We start from the raw sequence: 17,275 nt of genomic DNA, 5'->3' as shown, positions 1-17,275 counted from the left end.
AAGTCACATTGTATATATGTACAATGGGAAATTTGTTATTTGTACAGGATTGTGTGTTATTTCTTCATGCCCATAGTGAATATCGGCATGACGACTTATATCGTCATGCCTATAGTATACTCATAAAATAATCTTTCGCCATATCGTTGTTGGAAAATGTTAGTAAAATAAAAATCATAATTTCTTAAAGTCATTTATTTATCATCTGATAACACTAAATCTGATTCATTTAATGATCAACACAGTTATATTTACAAAATGCGTTTTCTTAACACTCGTAATAATTATTTTATAGTGATTATTTTAATATCGGTAATATATTGGCTTATAACTAACTTTTTCTACCTTAAGATTTACAATAAATTCTTTATACAATATAACTTTATGGTAAAAAAAAACTAAGGACCTACATCAATTATAAAAAAAAGAAACAAAAGCAGTTATATATATAATTGTTATTATTTAATTTAAAATCAATGCTATCTTATTTTAAATTCTGATATTTTACTTGTATAAAATTTGATGCAACTATTATAATTTTATAGTAGGTAACAAGATATTTTTTCAAATTTATTTACAATGTTTAAAACACTTTCTCATCAACTACTTTATTAAATAAGATATTTTAGAATACTAAATCAGCACCCCAAATTGATTAAAAAATAATAAACATGTAAGTGATCAAATATTCAGCAGTATATAATCAAAATAGTCCACAGTTACTCTATTATAGAGCCACCAACATAGTCAAGAATTGCAGACCAACCAGGTAAGCGGCCTAAAGTCATACAAGAAAGATACACAGCGTGCATGTCTTATAAATATTCTCAGTGGTTTGGATTATTCTGTGTTTAGATATTATTATATTGTTACAATGTTTTATTATGAATATTTATGTTCGAAAAAAATAGTAATAGTATATTGTGCAGTTGTTTGAAAAATTGGGTACAGCTTAACAATGAAAATAACTTTAACAAAGAGCCAATAATTAAATGTTAATTATAAGTATACGACATTTTGTGTGAAAATGGTATTAAATAAAATTTATTAATTTCAAGTATTCTGTGCTAGTCAACATGATTGGGAGAAATGGATAAAAGTGGTTTTGTTTTTGGTGTTGAAGGTAAAAAGTGTAAGTTTCTTTGGAGTACGAATGTTAGATCGTTACCTTTCTATTAAAACCTCGTAAGTCCGATATTATGGAAAAATAAAGTTGGTTCGAAACAATTTAAATAAAAAAAATATTTCAAATAATATCAAAACCTCGGTTCTCTAGACTAGTATGCTGTCCATCTATCAACAAACTCATAGGTCTCGTGTTTTTAAACATGGAATTAAAACCTCGTTTCACAATATTCATCAATTACAAAGGTGTTTAAAATATTGTATTTATTACGTTTTTACCTTCCCTTTAACTTTCTTCTCAAATAGACTTACGAGGTTTTAATATAAAGGTGACGAATGTATGTATAATCTACACGGTTTTGTAATATGTAAAGAATATTGTATTTCTTATTCTAATATTTATGTAGGTAAGGGTAGGTATATCCATAATGGTATACTAATACTGCATTGTTAAAATAAAACATTTTATATACTATGTATCTTTAGTTCAGTATTCAATTATACGTTTTTATCGGGTACACAAATATACATATAGACGTCAAAAAGTGTACATATTTATACTTCTATTTCAATATGGTACAGTACGGATAACAATACGTAATAATATTTATTGTGTAATGATGCTGTTAGCGAGTATCGTTATATTTCATTTTAATATTATTACATCCATAGAGGGTTTACGCAAAATTACCTGTCGCGGGCAAATTACAATACTTAAGTGAAAAATAATCTTGATTATTGTATAGATAAATCGAATTAGGTTTTTAATTTGTAATTAGGGACATATTATGCCTAATTCTAATACATGTCAATTTTGCACTATTTAATTTGAGTTATTTCTAGTAACTCAGGATTCGTTTTTTGGCATCTTCAGGCATGATGTACATAACTATGGGTTTCAATACCGGATTTAAAAATTAAAAATACCGAAATTTTTGGTATTAAGAAACCACACTCGTTTATTTTTTGAAAAAAAATGTAATTTCTTCATTACTTTGTACTGTATTGCATATTAAATTGAGTTTATACATTATGCAAATATATTGACCGAATCCAACAGAGTTGAAATAATAATACAACAAAATTCATCAAATATAACTATTTATAAAATTGTCACGATGAATTAATATAATATTATTTCGAAATAGAAAACTTTCACGACAAATGTTAAATTATTCTATATTTAACTTATTGATGACTGTACAAGCGTTAAATTGAAGAAGCTTTTCCTGCAGTCGCACTTATTTGCTCTTAAAAAAGCTAGCCATGTTGACGGCTTTAGTTAAAATTATTAATATATTCAAATTATTTGTATAAATCACCAGTTCAACGATATTATATGATCAAAACATATTTTTAAATGTCAACATAATAAATGTAAGTAGGTATGATTTTGTTATACCTACTTAAAATATTTTAATCGCTATATTTTATTGTACTTCTATTTTTATATGTTTTAACGAATACCAGTATATACTGAAAACCGATTTTAGGTTTTTTATTCGGTATTGCAATCTCTATTATACATAACCAAATATCTATGTATATTTACTATGGAGTGTCTAAAAAAGAAGAAGCCAGAGTTGATAAAATGGTTAAAATTGACTATACTTAGTACAGAATTTACTTTAATTATTAGAATTTAAATTTAAAAAATATCAGGTACCCTCAGTCGATGTTATTAGTAATTTGAAAATCAATATTTTGAAAAAGCTTGTTAATCTGTCCGCGACAGTTAATTGACAGGATACGTCTCAGAAATATCACTGTTATCTACAAAGGGAGTAACTATTTTATTTTTGGTAATGTAAGTTTTGATACAGACACGAATAACAAAATTGATGATGAATCAGCACGATAATAAGGTGGTGATTTTTAGTTGGTTTCAACGATGTTTGGTCCTTAAAATTCTATTTTCCATAGATCACTGGAAGGAGGTTGGGTACGGCGAGATCAAGTACTCGGACGAGGAGGATGCGAGTTTGCCGGAGGCGCTGGTGCGTGTGCGGCGATGTCTTCACGGAATGCCAGGAACCCTAGCTGGGCATGTGAGGCTTCGTTTAGGGCTCGTGAGCGGATGCAGGCCCTGTATTGTTCTGTTGACAGCTTCTGGCCACTTGATCCGCCTGAGCATACCTGTACGAACAACAAAAACAATTTATTTTTAAAATTCGATTTGTTTAGAAATTATTGAAAAGGGGCATAATGGGAATAACTTTAAATTTAAAAAAAAATCAGTTATCAATAATTGGTTGGGGTTGGAAATTTTTTTATTTACAATAGGTAATTTGAGAGACATCATATTATACAGTAAGGTAAATTTATAGTACAACATTATATTATAATTGTTTTGATTAATTTATCTATCTATGTTTCACTCTGTAACATATTATAATAGACCAGGATCTGACCGATGTCGAACGAAAAAATAAAAAATATTGTGTATCCAAAAGCACTTCAATAAACAGAATTAAAACACAAAACTTTCTTTCCTTGAACGGCATTGCAACGAAGGTTTATGAAAAAAAAATCTAAAATTCTGGAATGGGTAAAGTATTCCAATCATGTCAACTCATTATATGGGACGAATATACTATGGCGCACAAAAATGCATTGGAAGCGCACGCCCGCGAAGGTTTCTGAATTAGTACAACCATCTTCTTCTTCATCTTCTATTCGTATGCGTTCCTGTACCATTCATCCAATTGCAATGAAACTTTTGTGAGTTGTGCGCACGCCCGAGGTTTCTGAATTAGAACAACCATTTTACAATAGATGGCGCGCAAATCATTTCAACTGTATTTCATATAGTTTAGCGGCAGTTCGTGTCATACATAATGTTCGTGTGTTTTCGGTGTATGAGTGCGCACTCATGACAGGATTGAATTATTGCATCAAATGATATTGGGAATGGGAAAATGACACTCGATGAATCCACACAATTTATCACATTGCCAACAAATTTCTGTAAAATCACAGCAACCACGAACGAATTGATTCACAAAGTTTTCCCAAATATCGCACATCGTTACAAAAATCATCAGTGGCTCACTGCGTGTGGTATACTAGAAGCCAAAAACAACGATGTCAATGTCATCAATGTCAGCATTTAAAACGAAACCAGGCGAAACGTCAACGTATCAGTCCATCGATACTGTAATGCAACAAGACGAAGTTGTCAATTATCCAACTGAATTTTTGAATTCACTTGATTTGCCAGGAATACCGCCTCACGTTTTAACATTGAAAGTTGACGTGCCTTTCATTCTTCTCCGAATTATAAATCCACCACGACTTCACAACGATACCAGGCTTTCAGTGAAAAAGATGATAAACAATATCATCGAAGCTACAATTTTAAATGGAAAATTTAAAGGAGATGATGTACTGTTGCCACGCATCCCAATAATTCCGACAGTATGCCAGTCAAATTCAAACGTTTGCAGTTTCCGGTGCGACTTGCATTTGCAATGACCATCAACAAAGCACAGGGATAATCGCTACAAGTGTGTGGACTAAATTTGGAAAATCCATGCTTCTCACATGGACAGCTGTATGTGGCCTGCTCACGCGTTGGAAAACCTTCTGATTTATTCGCGTACGCACCAGACGGAAAAACAATTGTCTATCCAAAAGCACTTCAATAAACAGAATCTACAAAAATATTTCTTTCTTTGAGTGGTATTGCAACGCATGCCGGGTACTGGTTAGTATGATTAATAAAAAAAAGCTTTTTGAAGTTATATTTTATTATATTAAAATAGAACTACGCTAACTAATACTATCTCAATTGTTAAAAATATAAGTTTATTACGATTTTATGCATTTTAATAATGCTAAGAAGATGAAGGCGAGTTATTTGAGAATATAATCCTAATGAATAATCATCGATGTAATAAAAGCTCTATGAAGTAGTAATCATGTCTCCTTATAACGTCCGTAGAGGAAAATGAATTACCCGCCGAAGAATGCCGCAGATTCAAAAAAACTCCCACCAAAGTAGAATGCTATGTTACCATAATATCACAGACTTTCCTCCCTATCGCGAAACCGCATTCTTGGTGGAATATAATATAAAAGATTCATAACTTAAAAGTTTTTCAGGGGTATGAAAATCAAATAAAAATCACTATCAAAGTCATTTACTTTATGTTTTTTGGTATATTATTTTACCATACTAAACATTAGATAAGTTTATAATTTTATTTTAGAATATGTATATACCTAATGTTAAAAAAAACATTTGTACCGTTGGAAAGAATTTGGACCGAGTGCGATTTGATCACATATTATATTTCGTTGTGGCTTTAATACCTTATAAATTAATAAAATTTATCTTTCACACTCCAAGCCAGTGTGTAATGTGAGTGTAAAACTAAGTACCACATTTATTTGTTTTTAAAGTCGTCCAATATCGGGTATTATATAGATTTTTTAAATTAAAAAAATAGATTTTTGCATCATACAAGACATCCCTCAAAATGCCCCGTGCGATGTCATTATATTACATGTTATGTCTATATATCTAGATAAGAATGCTTCATGGCATATATTTATTCGATATAATTGACGAAGACACCGCAAAATTTGAAAACTTTCTATTATATTTGATTGAATATCCCTGTCATATTCCATTATGCAATAGTGCACTCTTTGCAGAGACTTTCAAAGATAACGCAGCGGGTGGATTAGATCATCTTTCATATCTTTACGGCATGGAATGATTGAATATCGAATTTCACTTTAAAGTTAAAAATGCTCGGTTATATCTGGCAACACTGAAGCCCAGTAATGGATTTAATAGGAGTAGTATTAATATCACGTCCGATGAAAGATTTCTGCTCGAGTTTTATCGTGGGTATAAAATTAGTATTTAAATGAGTATACGTTCTTATACGTATTAAGGCGAAGTCTTCACTGAGCCTTTTTTAAAGAGGCACCTAGCGGAAAAATACGAAGCTTGCAATTTGAGACATTTTTTTGATAATTTACAATTTCAACTATATTAATGAATAAATATGTATCTGAAAACATTAAAATGAAAAATATTTTTTATTTTAAGTCAAAGACAAACTTACAATTGTAAAAAATGTAATAAAATGTGAATTTGTTGTATTGGACCGCACCCTATTATTACATATATTTTATGGTCATATTTATTATTAAAATTTGGATTATTAAGTTTTCTAAGCATCGCCTAAGAGATATTTGAATAATTCATAGTTTTAATATTTTTTATATCTATTTTAAAAAACATTGATTATTATAAAAAATATAAATGTGTATAACTTGAAATCCTTTTTATTTATATTTATAAAAATAATTGATTTGATATAAATAAAAAGGATTTCAAGTGTAGGATTTGGTGTATGGTAGTATTAGAATCAGATCAGAACTATCCACTTAAAAGCTTTTGGAAAAGTGTTAGATTATTTAACTTTAATGTAAGATGGCTAGCTAGAGTGAGTCGAGACATGATATGACAAAAGTCGGCGAGTAAAAATTAATTAAATATGACGATGCTGTTAACGCGTGAGAAACGTCGTTAATGCACAGGTACGTGAGCGATGTTGCGATCGTAGTGGTATCGTAAGTATAGTGTGAAAGATGTTCCCGACTCGCTACATTAACATAGTGGTATCAAAAAAAAGTATTAAGTACCCACCTGACAGCTAAACTTTAATGGTTACTTAATTTTGTTTTGAAATACACGCAAACCGCAATTATATTGAACCCAGCTGGCCTTAAGAAATGATAAAACTATGTAGGCATCAAATTTATGCGAATTTAGTTTAAAGTCTATTCCATTAGGTTAAATCGTATTATTATATCTTGCACAAAACAAAAGAAAATATTTTGTAAGTAGCAGTATGTCTTGTATGTGTATTTTCTTAACTATGACAGATATATTTCATATAAAATGTTCATGAAAAATCACAGATTTCATAAAATTACATTGTGTAATGTTTACAGTCGTAAATAATATTTTTTATTTTCATAGAAAAATATTAGATAACAATATGAAATTATATTTTTTTATCATACTTGTAATAAATACATAATAGGTATACCTACAAAAATTACCCATGTTTTCAAGTACATACTTCAATACTATTTTTAATTAAACTTTACAGAATTTAATCATACGGCAGGATATTCATATCGAAGTTTTTAAAATTATATTGCAGCTGGAAAACAGCTGTATAATATGAAGTTGTTTGTTACATTTTATATACACAGTTATTTTCAAACTTTTTTTTGCTTCACGGCGCCCTTCGTGTTTTAAGATTTTTTATAGCGCCCTACGACACTAATAAGAGAGGTGAGGAACCCTGCTGTTATTTACGTAGATTCTCACATCTTGGAAACGAAGTTAACACAGGAACCTTCTAAAATACATAGGCTGTTACATAGTCTTAAAAGACGCCCGATATATTGTTATTTTAAATAGATACATGCAAGAAAATTTAATTCCAATACAAGTATTCGCAGAGCATTAGTAGTTAGTTACCATGTAGCTACCCTTCTTTCTTTCAGATCTCGAATAAATTATGTAAACTTTTTCAAGGTATCCGCCTGAAAATATTTATAAAACCACTTGTATATAATATGTGAGATAAATTATGTTATTCAAAAACAAATTTATATTGTGAGAGAAAGTATCGGAGGTCACAAACTAGTACAACACTCGAATAAATCAATTGGAAATGAGGCAACGCTTAGTGTGTTAATTGCACTGCTTGATAGAGTAGGACTAATTATTGGATGTTATCAAAAAATAGCTTGACGTGTTTCGAAGTTTTTAGCGTTTGAGATTCTTAGAATTAGCTTAAATTTCATAACCATAGATTTCATACTATTTCTATGTATTATAAATTTAACTTGATCTGCGACTGCGGTCTATCATTGCATTTTTAAACAGCTTGCGGCGCCCCAGGGCACCACATCGCACAGGTTTTAAACCAATGTGACTGCAACACAAATATTTTTTTCTCAGAAATTACAATAATTATTATGAGTGATTTATTTAAAATTACCAATAATAAACTAATATCATAAACACGTCATGTTCCAATATGGTATGGTAAATTTATTACATTATATTAATTTACATTAAACATTGATTTATCTGTCTATCCGTAACGCATATGCTGTCTCTCGTAAATTTGTATTCGAAAGAGTTTGTATTGTATCCATTCATTGTATTGTACCAACTCAGTAAAGTTTAATTATTTTTGTATTCGAAAGAGTTTGTGTTGTATCCATTCATTGTATTGTACCAACTCAGTAAAGTTTAATTATTTTTATATAAAAAAAATTAATTTTAAAACAATACCATAAACTTACGTAAAATACACCGGGTTTATAGAAATAGATACCTACTAATCTATATTGGTATTCCAATTGAAGCGTTCTTTAGCTATATATTGTAACCCTATATTGATTTGCTAACGATTTAAAAATATCATTATTGTTAGATAAGTAGTTTTATTGAGCGCATCGATAAGAATTTTGACATGTGGCATCGCCACCTGGTAGTCTTTGTAGTTTGGTTATAAACGTTAACAATCTTTAAAAATATGAAAAAGTAAGAAACAGAAGCACAGACTAAATTTCGTAAGCAATTTTAAATTAATTTATAAGTACTTATCTCAAAATCTATTTAATTTCATAAAAGCAAATTAAAACAACATTGTTTCGATTAAAAAGTAAAGTTTCGAAAGTTTTACATAAATTTAATATTAACTCTACTAATATTTCACAAAGTTATCAAGAGCAACAGCAATAATATTGAAATTAAAAATATTATTGCTCTATTATTTAAGCCGTTGCTTTAAGTATTATACGGGAATAGGTAATTAATCATAATATTTCACGAGGGAAACACCTGAAATTCTGCAAAGTAATAAAATGATATAATTATATTACCTTAGAATAAATGCCAAAAAGGCTTTTCAGGTCTAATAATTGACCTTCTGAGAAATTATTAATTACCCACCCAACTAAATATACCAAGAGAAAATGAATAACTAAAGCACAATGTAATTGTTTCAATATTGTAGTCATTAAAATTGAAATTATTATATTATTAATGTAAAGTCTACGAACACTGAGCAGTGGCAAAAACTCACCTCTGATGCGAAAATAAAATTGTGGATTCAAATTCCGCAACAGATATAGAATTCATATTAAGTAATATGTTATTTTTCAATATAAAAGTATACTGATGTTTCATGATTTTTGTTGACAATAGAATATAATCAATCTATATGTACTTATACTTATTGGCAATTACATTCATAACAACGATAATAATTAAAAAAATATAAACGATAATTAATATGGTCAGAATTTATATGAAATTTTATAATCTAATAAGTGTCCCTACTTGTTTAATTATAGAAAGGTATTACAACATTAGGTGCACAAATATAGATACCCACTCTTTAAGAAAATAAAAGGTAGGTACTGACGAAGGAATTGCTCTTGTTCACATAACTAGCTAAGATGATGTATCAATATCATTTTAGATACGTAATTACCTATCATAATCATCGAATGCGCTTGTACTACAAGTCTAGTATATTGATCATAGATTTTATAGGAATTTGATTTTTGATGGTGAGCAGTTTAATGCGGTCTCATTTGAGAACGAAAGTGATAAAGCTGTCTTTTATTAATAATTGTTAGGTATACATAACATTTCCGTTAGTTTTGTTAATACGTAGTCATGTTTTTCAAACTAGAAAACCTATATTTTTGCAAATATTATGATGCTTAGGTAGGTATATCTGTACCAAATATTCATGAATATATTGCAGTAGTTATTTACTACCTACATTATTATGTTTAAATAAGCATAGCAGATAGTAATTTACATTATTTTATAAAACCGCATGTCTTTTCTAAAATGGTAATTACTTATTTAATTAAAAGTCATTCACTCAGAATATTCTTTTTGTAAACCATTAACTAACTTACAATGATATAGGTAATGGAATATATTATTATTTCCCTAGTTTTCATAATTGAATTGACTATTAATAAATTAAAATTGTTTTAGTATTATACATGGCGATTGACATTATTTTTTTTCTATAGTTTTAATGAAAATTGTGTTGTGAAGTATAAAACAACAGCTATTTTTTTCATCTTATAGTTACCAGTGTTATGTACTAATTTCTTATACAACTTCTTTATTATTCCATTATTTCATTTTTCCTGAATAACTGATGTTTGTTATTGTACATATTTTCATTATTTATGTAAATATCAAAAATAATTTGCATTTTCTAAAAAAAAATTATTTCAATATATCCCCATACTCCTTGTAAAACTTTATAGACACGCTGTACTATTTCGAGTCAAACATTGCGCAATGATGTTCTTCCGTTAAAGAGCGTAATATACGAGTATATAGTTGTATTAAATAAAATCGTATAGAGTATGAAAAAACGTGACGTAAAACAAGGTTTCTATCTCAGAGTATGAGTCTGTTATGCGGAGTCTGTAATCTATTTCGGCCGCGTAAAAGCATGTTGAATCAAGTCAAAACACCGTAATAGTATTCCAAATAAAAACGATTTTTTGACATTATCTCAGTTGTTTATTAATTAATCACCATTCAATTATGATAAGAATATAGATCATAAAATGGTCTATCTGATTTATTTAAATGAGATAAGAAAAACTTACTCATTTTATAGGATGAATTTAATAGCGTTAATATTTAAGTTTTTTTGCTCTCCTGAACATTTCTGATTTTAGACTTAAACCGGTTTTTCTCGGGCCCGTCGATATGTATTTTAATCCAACGTATTAAAACAATGAGTTTAATGAATCAGCAACAATCGCCAATAATACGAAACTGTTGAAATAGCAATGGAGAAGGGTTTCAATTGAAAGAGAATAGGTTGCGGTAAGTAACTAAAAATTGTCCTAGGACAGCCATATTTACGGGACTTGAATTTGAATTAAGTTTCATCTTAGGTATTTTTCTTTATATAGTATAATATTTAACTTTTTTTATAAGATATATTTCACTAAAAATAATAAAACGCAATAAACTAACCTTGTATTAATTTATAAAAAGTTTAGTACCTATACTAAACCGGAGGTCGAATTTGCTCAAAAAATACGACTTGGTTAGTTGAACTTCTTGTGCGGTAGGTCAGCTTAAGTTGCCTGCCGTCCATAAAATAATATAACCAATTTGTAAAGATATGTAGGTTTTATCGTGAAAGTATTACCAGTATCATATAATGAAGTTTTAGACAGTTGTCATGTTTCAAGGACAAACACATCAAAGTCCGTACAACAAAACTGTGGATTTAAAGGCGTTATTAACTTGTATTTCTTTCGGCACTCGCAATATACAGATAACAGTATCATCTAACAAAAATCTTCAAATGAAAACAATTAGGTTTGTTCCCGTTATACAATACCTATATTCATTTAATAGCAAAATATGTTCGTATGTATTATAGAATAAAAAAAATAAGACGTGATTCTTACCTTTGGATGCCATATGTGAAAAATCCCAGGATCCGTTGCCCTGACTACTTTCATGTTAGATCTCACGTATTTCCTGTACAGCATCACGTCCTCTCCTCCCCACCCGACTATGTCCTCATCAAACCCCCGCACGTTTAAGAAATCGGATCTAAAATATAAAAGAAAATAAAAATTACACACATAACATATTTTCCTTTGTAATTGGATTATATACGTTTTATTATAATGTCTGATTTCTTTGGTATTATTGTACGTATTGAACAATATTTTCCAACAAATTGTATTTTGAAATGAGAATGAAATGTGAACATAACTTAAAATATAAGATCCTAAATGTCAGCATAATGATTTTCTTTTTTTATATTGGTACAAAATAATAATAGGAAAAAAAGAAAAAAAAAGAGAACGTGATGGTAAACTTTAATTTTAAATGAAACCTATTGTGTTTACTTATATTATGAAAATATTGGCTTTCAAAAATTTTGGCGTTCCAATATATATAATATAATATATATGCCAAAGCTTTTCACTTTATTTTAAATTGAAAACTTTTAATCGCTGTTATTTCAAGTGTCATTGCAGGCTTGCAGTTGACTGATAGTTTTTAGCACTAGATGCAAAAACATGTTTCATTTATCAAGTTTCAAAGTTAATTACAGCTCACATTTTACAATTCACACTGAAATGACAAACAAATGTATTTTTAGTAGTGTAAAAATATTTCTGCAATTATTTATTTAAAAATTTTACAAAATAAAACCAATTTCAATGTTATGGTATACTGTTTAATTTAAATAAACCTGTTAGATTTCAATAGTGTCATATTTGAACGAGTCACTAACTGCCGGTATCCATAAATTTAGCACATCGCCACAATAAAGCTGTTATTCTGGGAATTATATATATTTTCAATTATAGAGAAGTCTCATATTAAATTTGTAATATAAAATTATTGATATATTCTATCATATACATACTCGATTCAGCTACGTGGGAATATAACCATTGGGGGGAGGGAATAGAAATTATTTAGGTGAATGGAATATTACTTCTTCTTCGTCTTCGTCAGGATCTCATGATTGAGGATCGAGACCGGGCAGACACGCAAGGCCTATGGCCTTTAGAGCACTTGTGCCACTTATAAATTTGTGAAACTATCTGGGGCATCTAGTTTTTGTGAGGTTTGTCTAAAAGGCAAGGCAGCGCGGATATCATAAATGAACACTATTGATCTTAATAACATTATGACTGTAAATTCAAGCGCTTTCGATAACTACTTGTAAATGCAACAGCTTGCAATTTCTCTGGGTCTGGGTATGGAGAATATACATAAAAAATTGGAATTCCGTGGTTGAAGCGACAAAAAGCTATAAGTAGTTGCCGGGGTAAATGTGGAAGTCAGTGACACATGCTAAATTTTGTTAACTCCAACTCTTTCTATTTTTTTTAATGGACCCCCCTCCAAACTATTTTTCTATATGCGCGCCTGGCATTGAGAAATGACTCATTCGAGAAAACAGACCATTTCACTTCATAAGCGTTATGTGTCACCGCTTTTTTATGATATGTAATCAAAAGATGAGTATCACTGTAGAATCAATCCGTAAACTAAGGTGCTATCTCGATAATCAATGCAGATTCAAATACACAAAATGCTACTGATTCCAGTCAGATTATATCAGAATATTGGTCACCATTAACAAGTCGGAGAGCTACTTAGCTATTTATAATTTTAGTCGTTGATTTTTTTTTTTAAATTAGAATACTCTTACTTATTCAATAAAATTCTTGTAAAATTCAATTAATTGAAAGAAATATCTTGATATTGACCTTTGAAGCCAAAATTGTAGACATAGCGTGGCGCATATGTCACAATCGCAAAACCTACGAGAAATTTGACGAACCTAACATAGGTAATCTATACTAAGTATCAAAAATTTCCGACAAAAATCGGATGGTCATGTTTAACGAGTGGATACAAATTGTCATCCTTATAATTGGTGTCGAGGACGCGTGAGTGATCGATATTTCGGATTAGAGGAAGATTGCGAAGAGAGTGGAACGAACTGGGGACGATGACTTCAAGACCAGGGTCCACCCCTGGATGTTGCGATAAATGCGATGATGTGGGGAATGGGACAACTGGACGCCGCACTGTCGTAGACACGTAAACAGGACGTAGACGAGGAATTTTAATCAGTTTCTATCTACTACTTAGTAGTTTTAATTCATTTTACTCTTACCATAATGTTTTTTTTATTGCGGATTGAAAATTATTACCATGCCCAAGGCTTTACATAAAAATAAAAAACTCTTTTTTCGTTCGAACTTAAACATATGCACGATTAAATCATTATTTACGAGTGCATAATTAAATTCTCACCAACTATTAAATCATAATATTATAATAATTTAAATATAAATAATAATATTAAATATTTTTTTAATGTAGCTATAAGTACCTAACGTCTATTTATTTTCGAATTGCGTGGCGTCCAGTTGTCCCGGCGCCAAATCATCCTAGACGCATGATGTGATGATCACATGCATATCAAAAAGTGGTGAATATAAACTGTTCTACCACAGCTATACTAAAAAGGGGCTGGAATAACGAATAATTTGAAGCTATTGTTTTCATATATTAATTAGAAATACCTTTATATTCAACATACCTACCATAATTTTGAAAACACTTCTAAGACAATATATTATAACCAATGTAAAATTTTTTTTTTAAGTAAGACATCCCGCAGGAATCGGACCTGCATCTCTCGGGTATCGCGTCCACGCACATATACTATTATGCTTAAGGAGTCATACTTAATTGCGACAAATTTTAAGTAATGGCTGTTAATATTCACCGAAGGGCTTTCCAAATTGAGCTACTATTGGCGATCGGCTTTTGTATTTTAAATCAAAGTAGGTATTACTTTAATTACTAACCGAGGTCACGGATCATTTTGTTGTAGCTTACTTGAACTTGCTAATAATTTTTAATTAACAATTTTTTAATACAAGATTTAAGAATGTAATGTTCTAATTTAGACATTATTAAAAGATTATTTAGAATGTTACATTCTTAAATCTTGTGAATTATTCGTTGAATAAAAATAGTTATTTAACCTTTATATTCATCATATTTTATTTCACTGTTCAGATGTTCTAATTGTATAAATAATATGATATTCTATGTGTGTTCTAAATATGGTTGACGATTTTTTATGATTATCTTAAAATGTCAGGTATCGAGTTTAAGTTAACAACCTCATTTCTAGAATGACGTAGGCAGTTGCAATACACTTAATTTGGATTAAAAAAAGCATGACGTATTCAGTAATAAATTGATTCTAACTGATGATTATGTGTGGTAGGTCGATACGTTTACCACCCTGAAAAACATAATGAATATGTTGCCAATAGTTTAAAACATAAATAATTGAAAACCATAAAAAGGATTTTCTATAGAAATAAATTGAAACTGAAAGCGACCGACGACGTTTATGTAAGTTATGTAAAAATTTAAAAATAAAAAAATCAAAAAAACTCGACTTGATTATTGAAAAAAATGAACGGTAGCCAATTTTTCCAATATCACAACATCGAGGCGAAGAAAAACTTTTGTCGAGTCATTAAAACGTTGAAAACTTTTCATATAAGCTGCTACTGAAATGCGGAAAGCCAGTTTCAAGTTTTCTTTTCATAAGTCGGGAGAGCCTTTTAAAGCTTCTATGACGTCAATCTATCTGATGAAGTGGCTTTAAGAATCAACTCAGCCACGTCATTTGGAGTCTAAAGATATGCGACATTATAAATTTAAATTTTACGATGTGTTTATAAAAAGGAAATTAGTACTTTACGTGAATAAATATTAAAAAAAACAAGGAGTTAAGAAGCATTTTATATTAAAATAGTATCATTTTAAATATTGTTGTTCACTATGTATTAATTTTTATCCATATCTGCTAATATCGTTATAATTATTGTAATAACAATCTCTCTAACTGAAGTTAGTAACACGTACAATACATATTTATCCAACTGACTTTCTCTATGCTTAGATACTGCAGTCTGCAATTTAGAAGAGATCTTTATTTAGCTACGTATTTTTTCGACTTATACGAGGTATAAATGAGAACTCTGCCATTCTTGGCAGTGTCGACCTGTGTGTCCCTGATAACTATCTTAGAAATATAGAGCATCAGTTGTTTATTCTCTCAAGGTGCAGAACCAACCTGCCACTGGTAATCCCAATTGGGAGGGCGAACTATGTTCAACCAAATAGCTTCGGGTGTTGATATATTCCACTTGCGTGAGGTGAGTTTAGGTAGACGCTATTTTATAAATTCTTAAAATAGGGTCTCTTTTCCAAACTCGGTGTACTTCTTTGAACTACTAACTATAGATGTATAATTGTATTTTCACTGCTTTTGCGTGTTTATATTAATTATCGTCACTGTTCTGACAGAAAGAGGAATGGAGCGCTGTAGACGATGACCGCCGATAAAAACAAAAAAACACCAACCATTCATTTTCTCAATTCAAAATGAGTAATGATGTTCATAATGAATGAATTACTTGTGGTAGGATCTCGTTGTTTAATGTTTATGCAATAACTCCCTTCCAGAAAATTAGCGTATATTGGAGAGCGTCGTATGAACGGTGTGTGTCAGCGATGAACTCCAGATTATTGTTTCCAGCTGGTGTTTTATTAGGATTGATGACAATAGCATGATTGTCACTTTGCAATTCGTGCATGTGTGCTTTGAATAATTTCAATAATTCATTGTGCTCATTCAATAGGGCGTCCAGTTTGCCGACGATGCGCCGGGCATCAGGCGAATTAAGGTTATTGTAGCCGCAACGTGCATCCACATGATTGATGTCCTCACCGCCCATGAAGTAGATTTGTAATAATTTATGTGGTTTGTTTGGCATTGGCAGCAATGAGCCTACTTTGTGGTATACTTGGCCTTTGATTTTGAACGTAGAATGGAATTGTTGATCATTTGCCGCAGTATTGTGAACTATTTCTGTTGCTCCAAACGAAGTCATTTGGAAGTATGAATTGAATGTGCGAATGGACTTCAGGAACAGGTTTGAATCTGGAACCGTGCCGATGAGCAAGCCGTTCAATGGTTCTGGTGGTATCTCAATTTCTGGTAGTTGCACTTTTCCTGATGCGCAACACATTCCGGCTGACTCATGTTTGAATTTGAGCGCATGCAATGGGGACATTCTTTGTCCATAGCACCAATCAGCACTTTTGGATGAGCGGAATATTCAATATCTGGCTCGTTACTCGAATGCGAGACAAAGGAACGAAGCGGCTGTAAATGCTCGATGTACTTGTTGGCGTTGTCGGTCATTTGCTCTGCGTGTGTTAACTACGAACCGGCGCGCTTGGCTGCGTTCCAATTGTCGTTGTTGATTTCGTTCAGCTCGTGCCTCTTGTGATTTAGATGCACGCAATTGCGACATGCTCACACGCACGTTTTTGTTACCTTGTTGGATTTGTTCGTCTTTTCTTTCTGCTCTACTATTTCACATGTTTGTTGCTTTATTCGTTCGACGGCCCGAATGGCCCCCCTTGCGTCTTGCTGGCATTGTGCACTGTAATACACGCACACAAAAATAG

At 30.7% G+C, this 17,275-nt stretch overlaps 1 protein-coding gene across 1 annotated transcript in view; it reads right to left on the bottom strand.

Moving 5' to 3' along the window:
• Positions 1-502: 502 nt before the first annotated feature.
• The window catches only part of Csgalnact (Chondroitin sulfate N-acetylgalactosaminyltransferase), a 294,143-nt gene continuing 277,370 nt past the window's right edge, over positions 503-17,275 (bottom strand). The window contains exons 8-9 of the mRNA XM_085948893.1: positions 11,641-11,788; positions 503-3,261 (exon numbers count right to left, since the gene is read on the bottom strand). Coding sequence (XP_085805019.1) covers positions 3,079-3,261; positions 11,641-11,788 — 331 coding nt within the window. The 3' untranslated portion in view covers positions 503-3,078. The remainder of the gene's footprint in view (positions 3,262-11,640; positions 11,789-17,275) is intronic.

This window comes from Rhyacophila brunnea, unplaced genomic scaffold (assembly GCF_057557595.1).
Source record: "Rhyacophila brunnea isolate RB1 unplaced genomic scaffold, BYU_Rbru_1.0 scaffold_10, whole genome shotgun sequence".
NCBI lineage: Eukaryota > Metazoa > Arthropoda > Insecta > Trichoptera > Rhyacophilidae > Rhyacophila > Rhyacophila brunnea.
The sequence above is the reverse complement of the archived record's forward strand: the minus strand, read 5'-3'. Positions and strand labels throughout refer to the sequence as shown.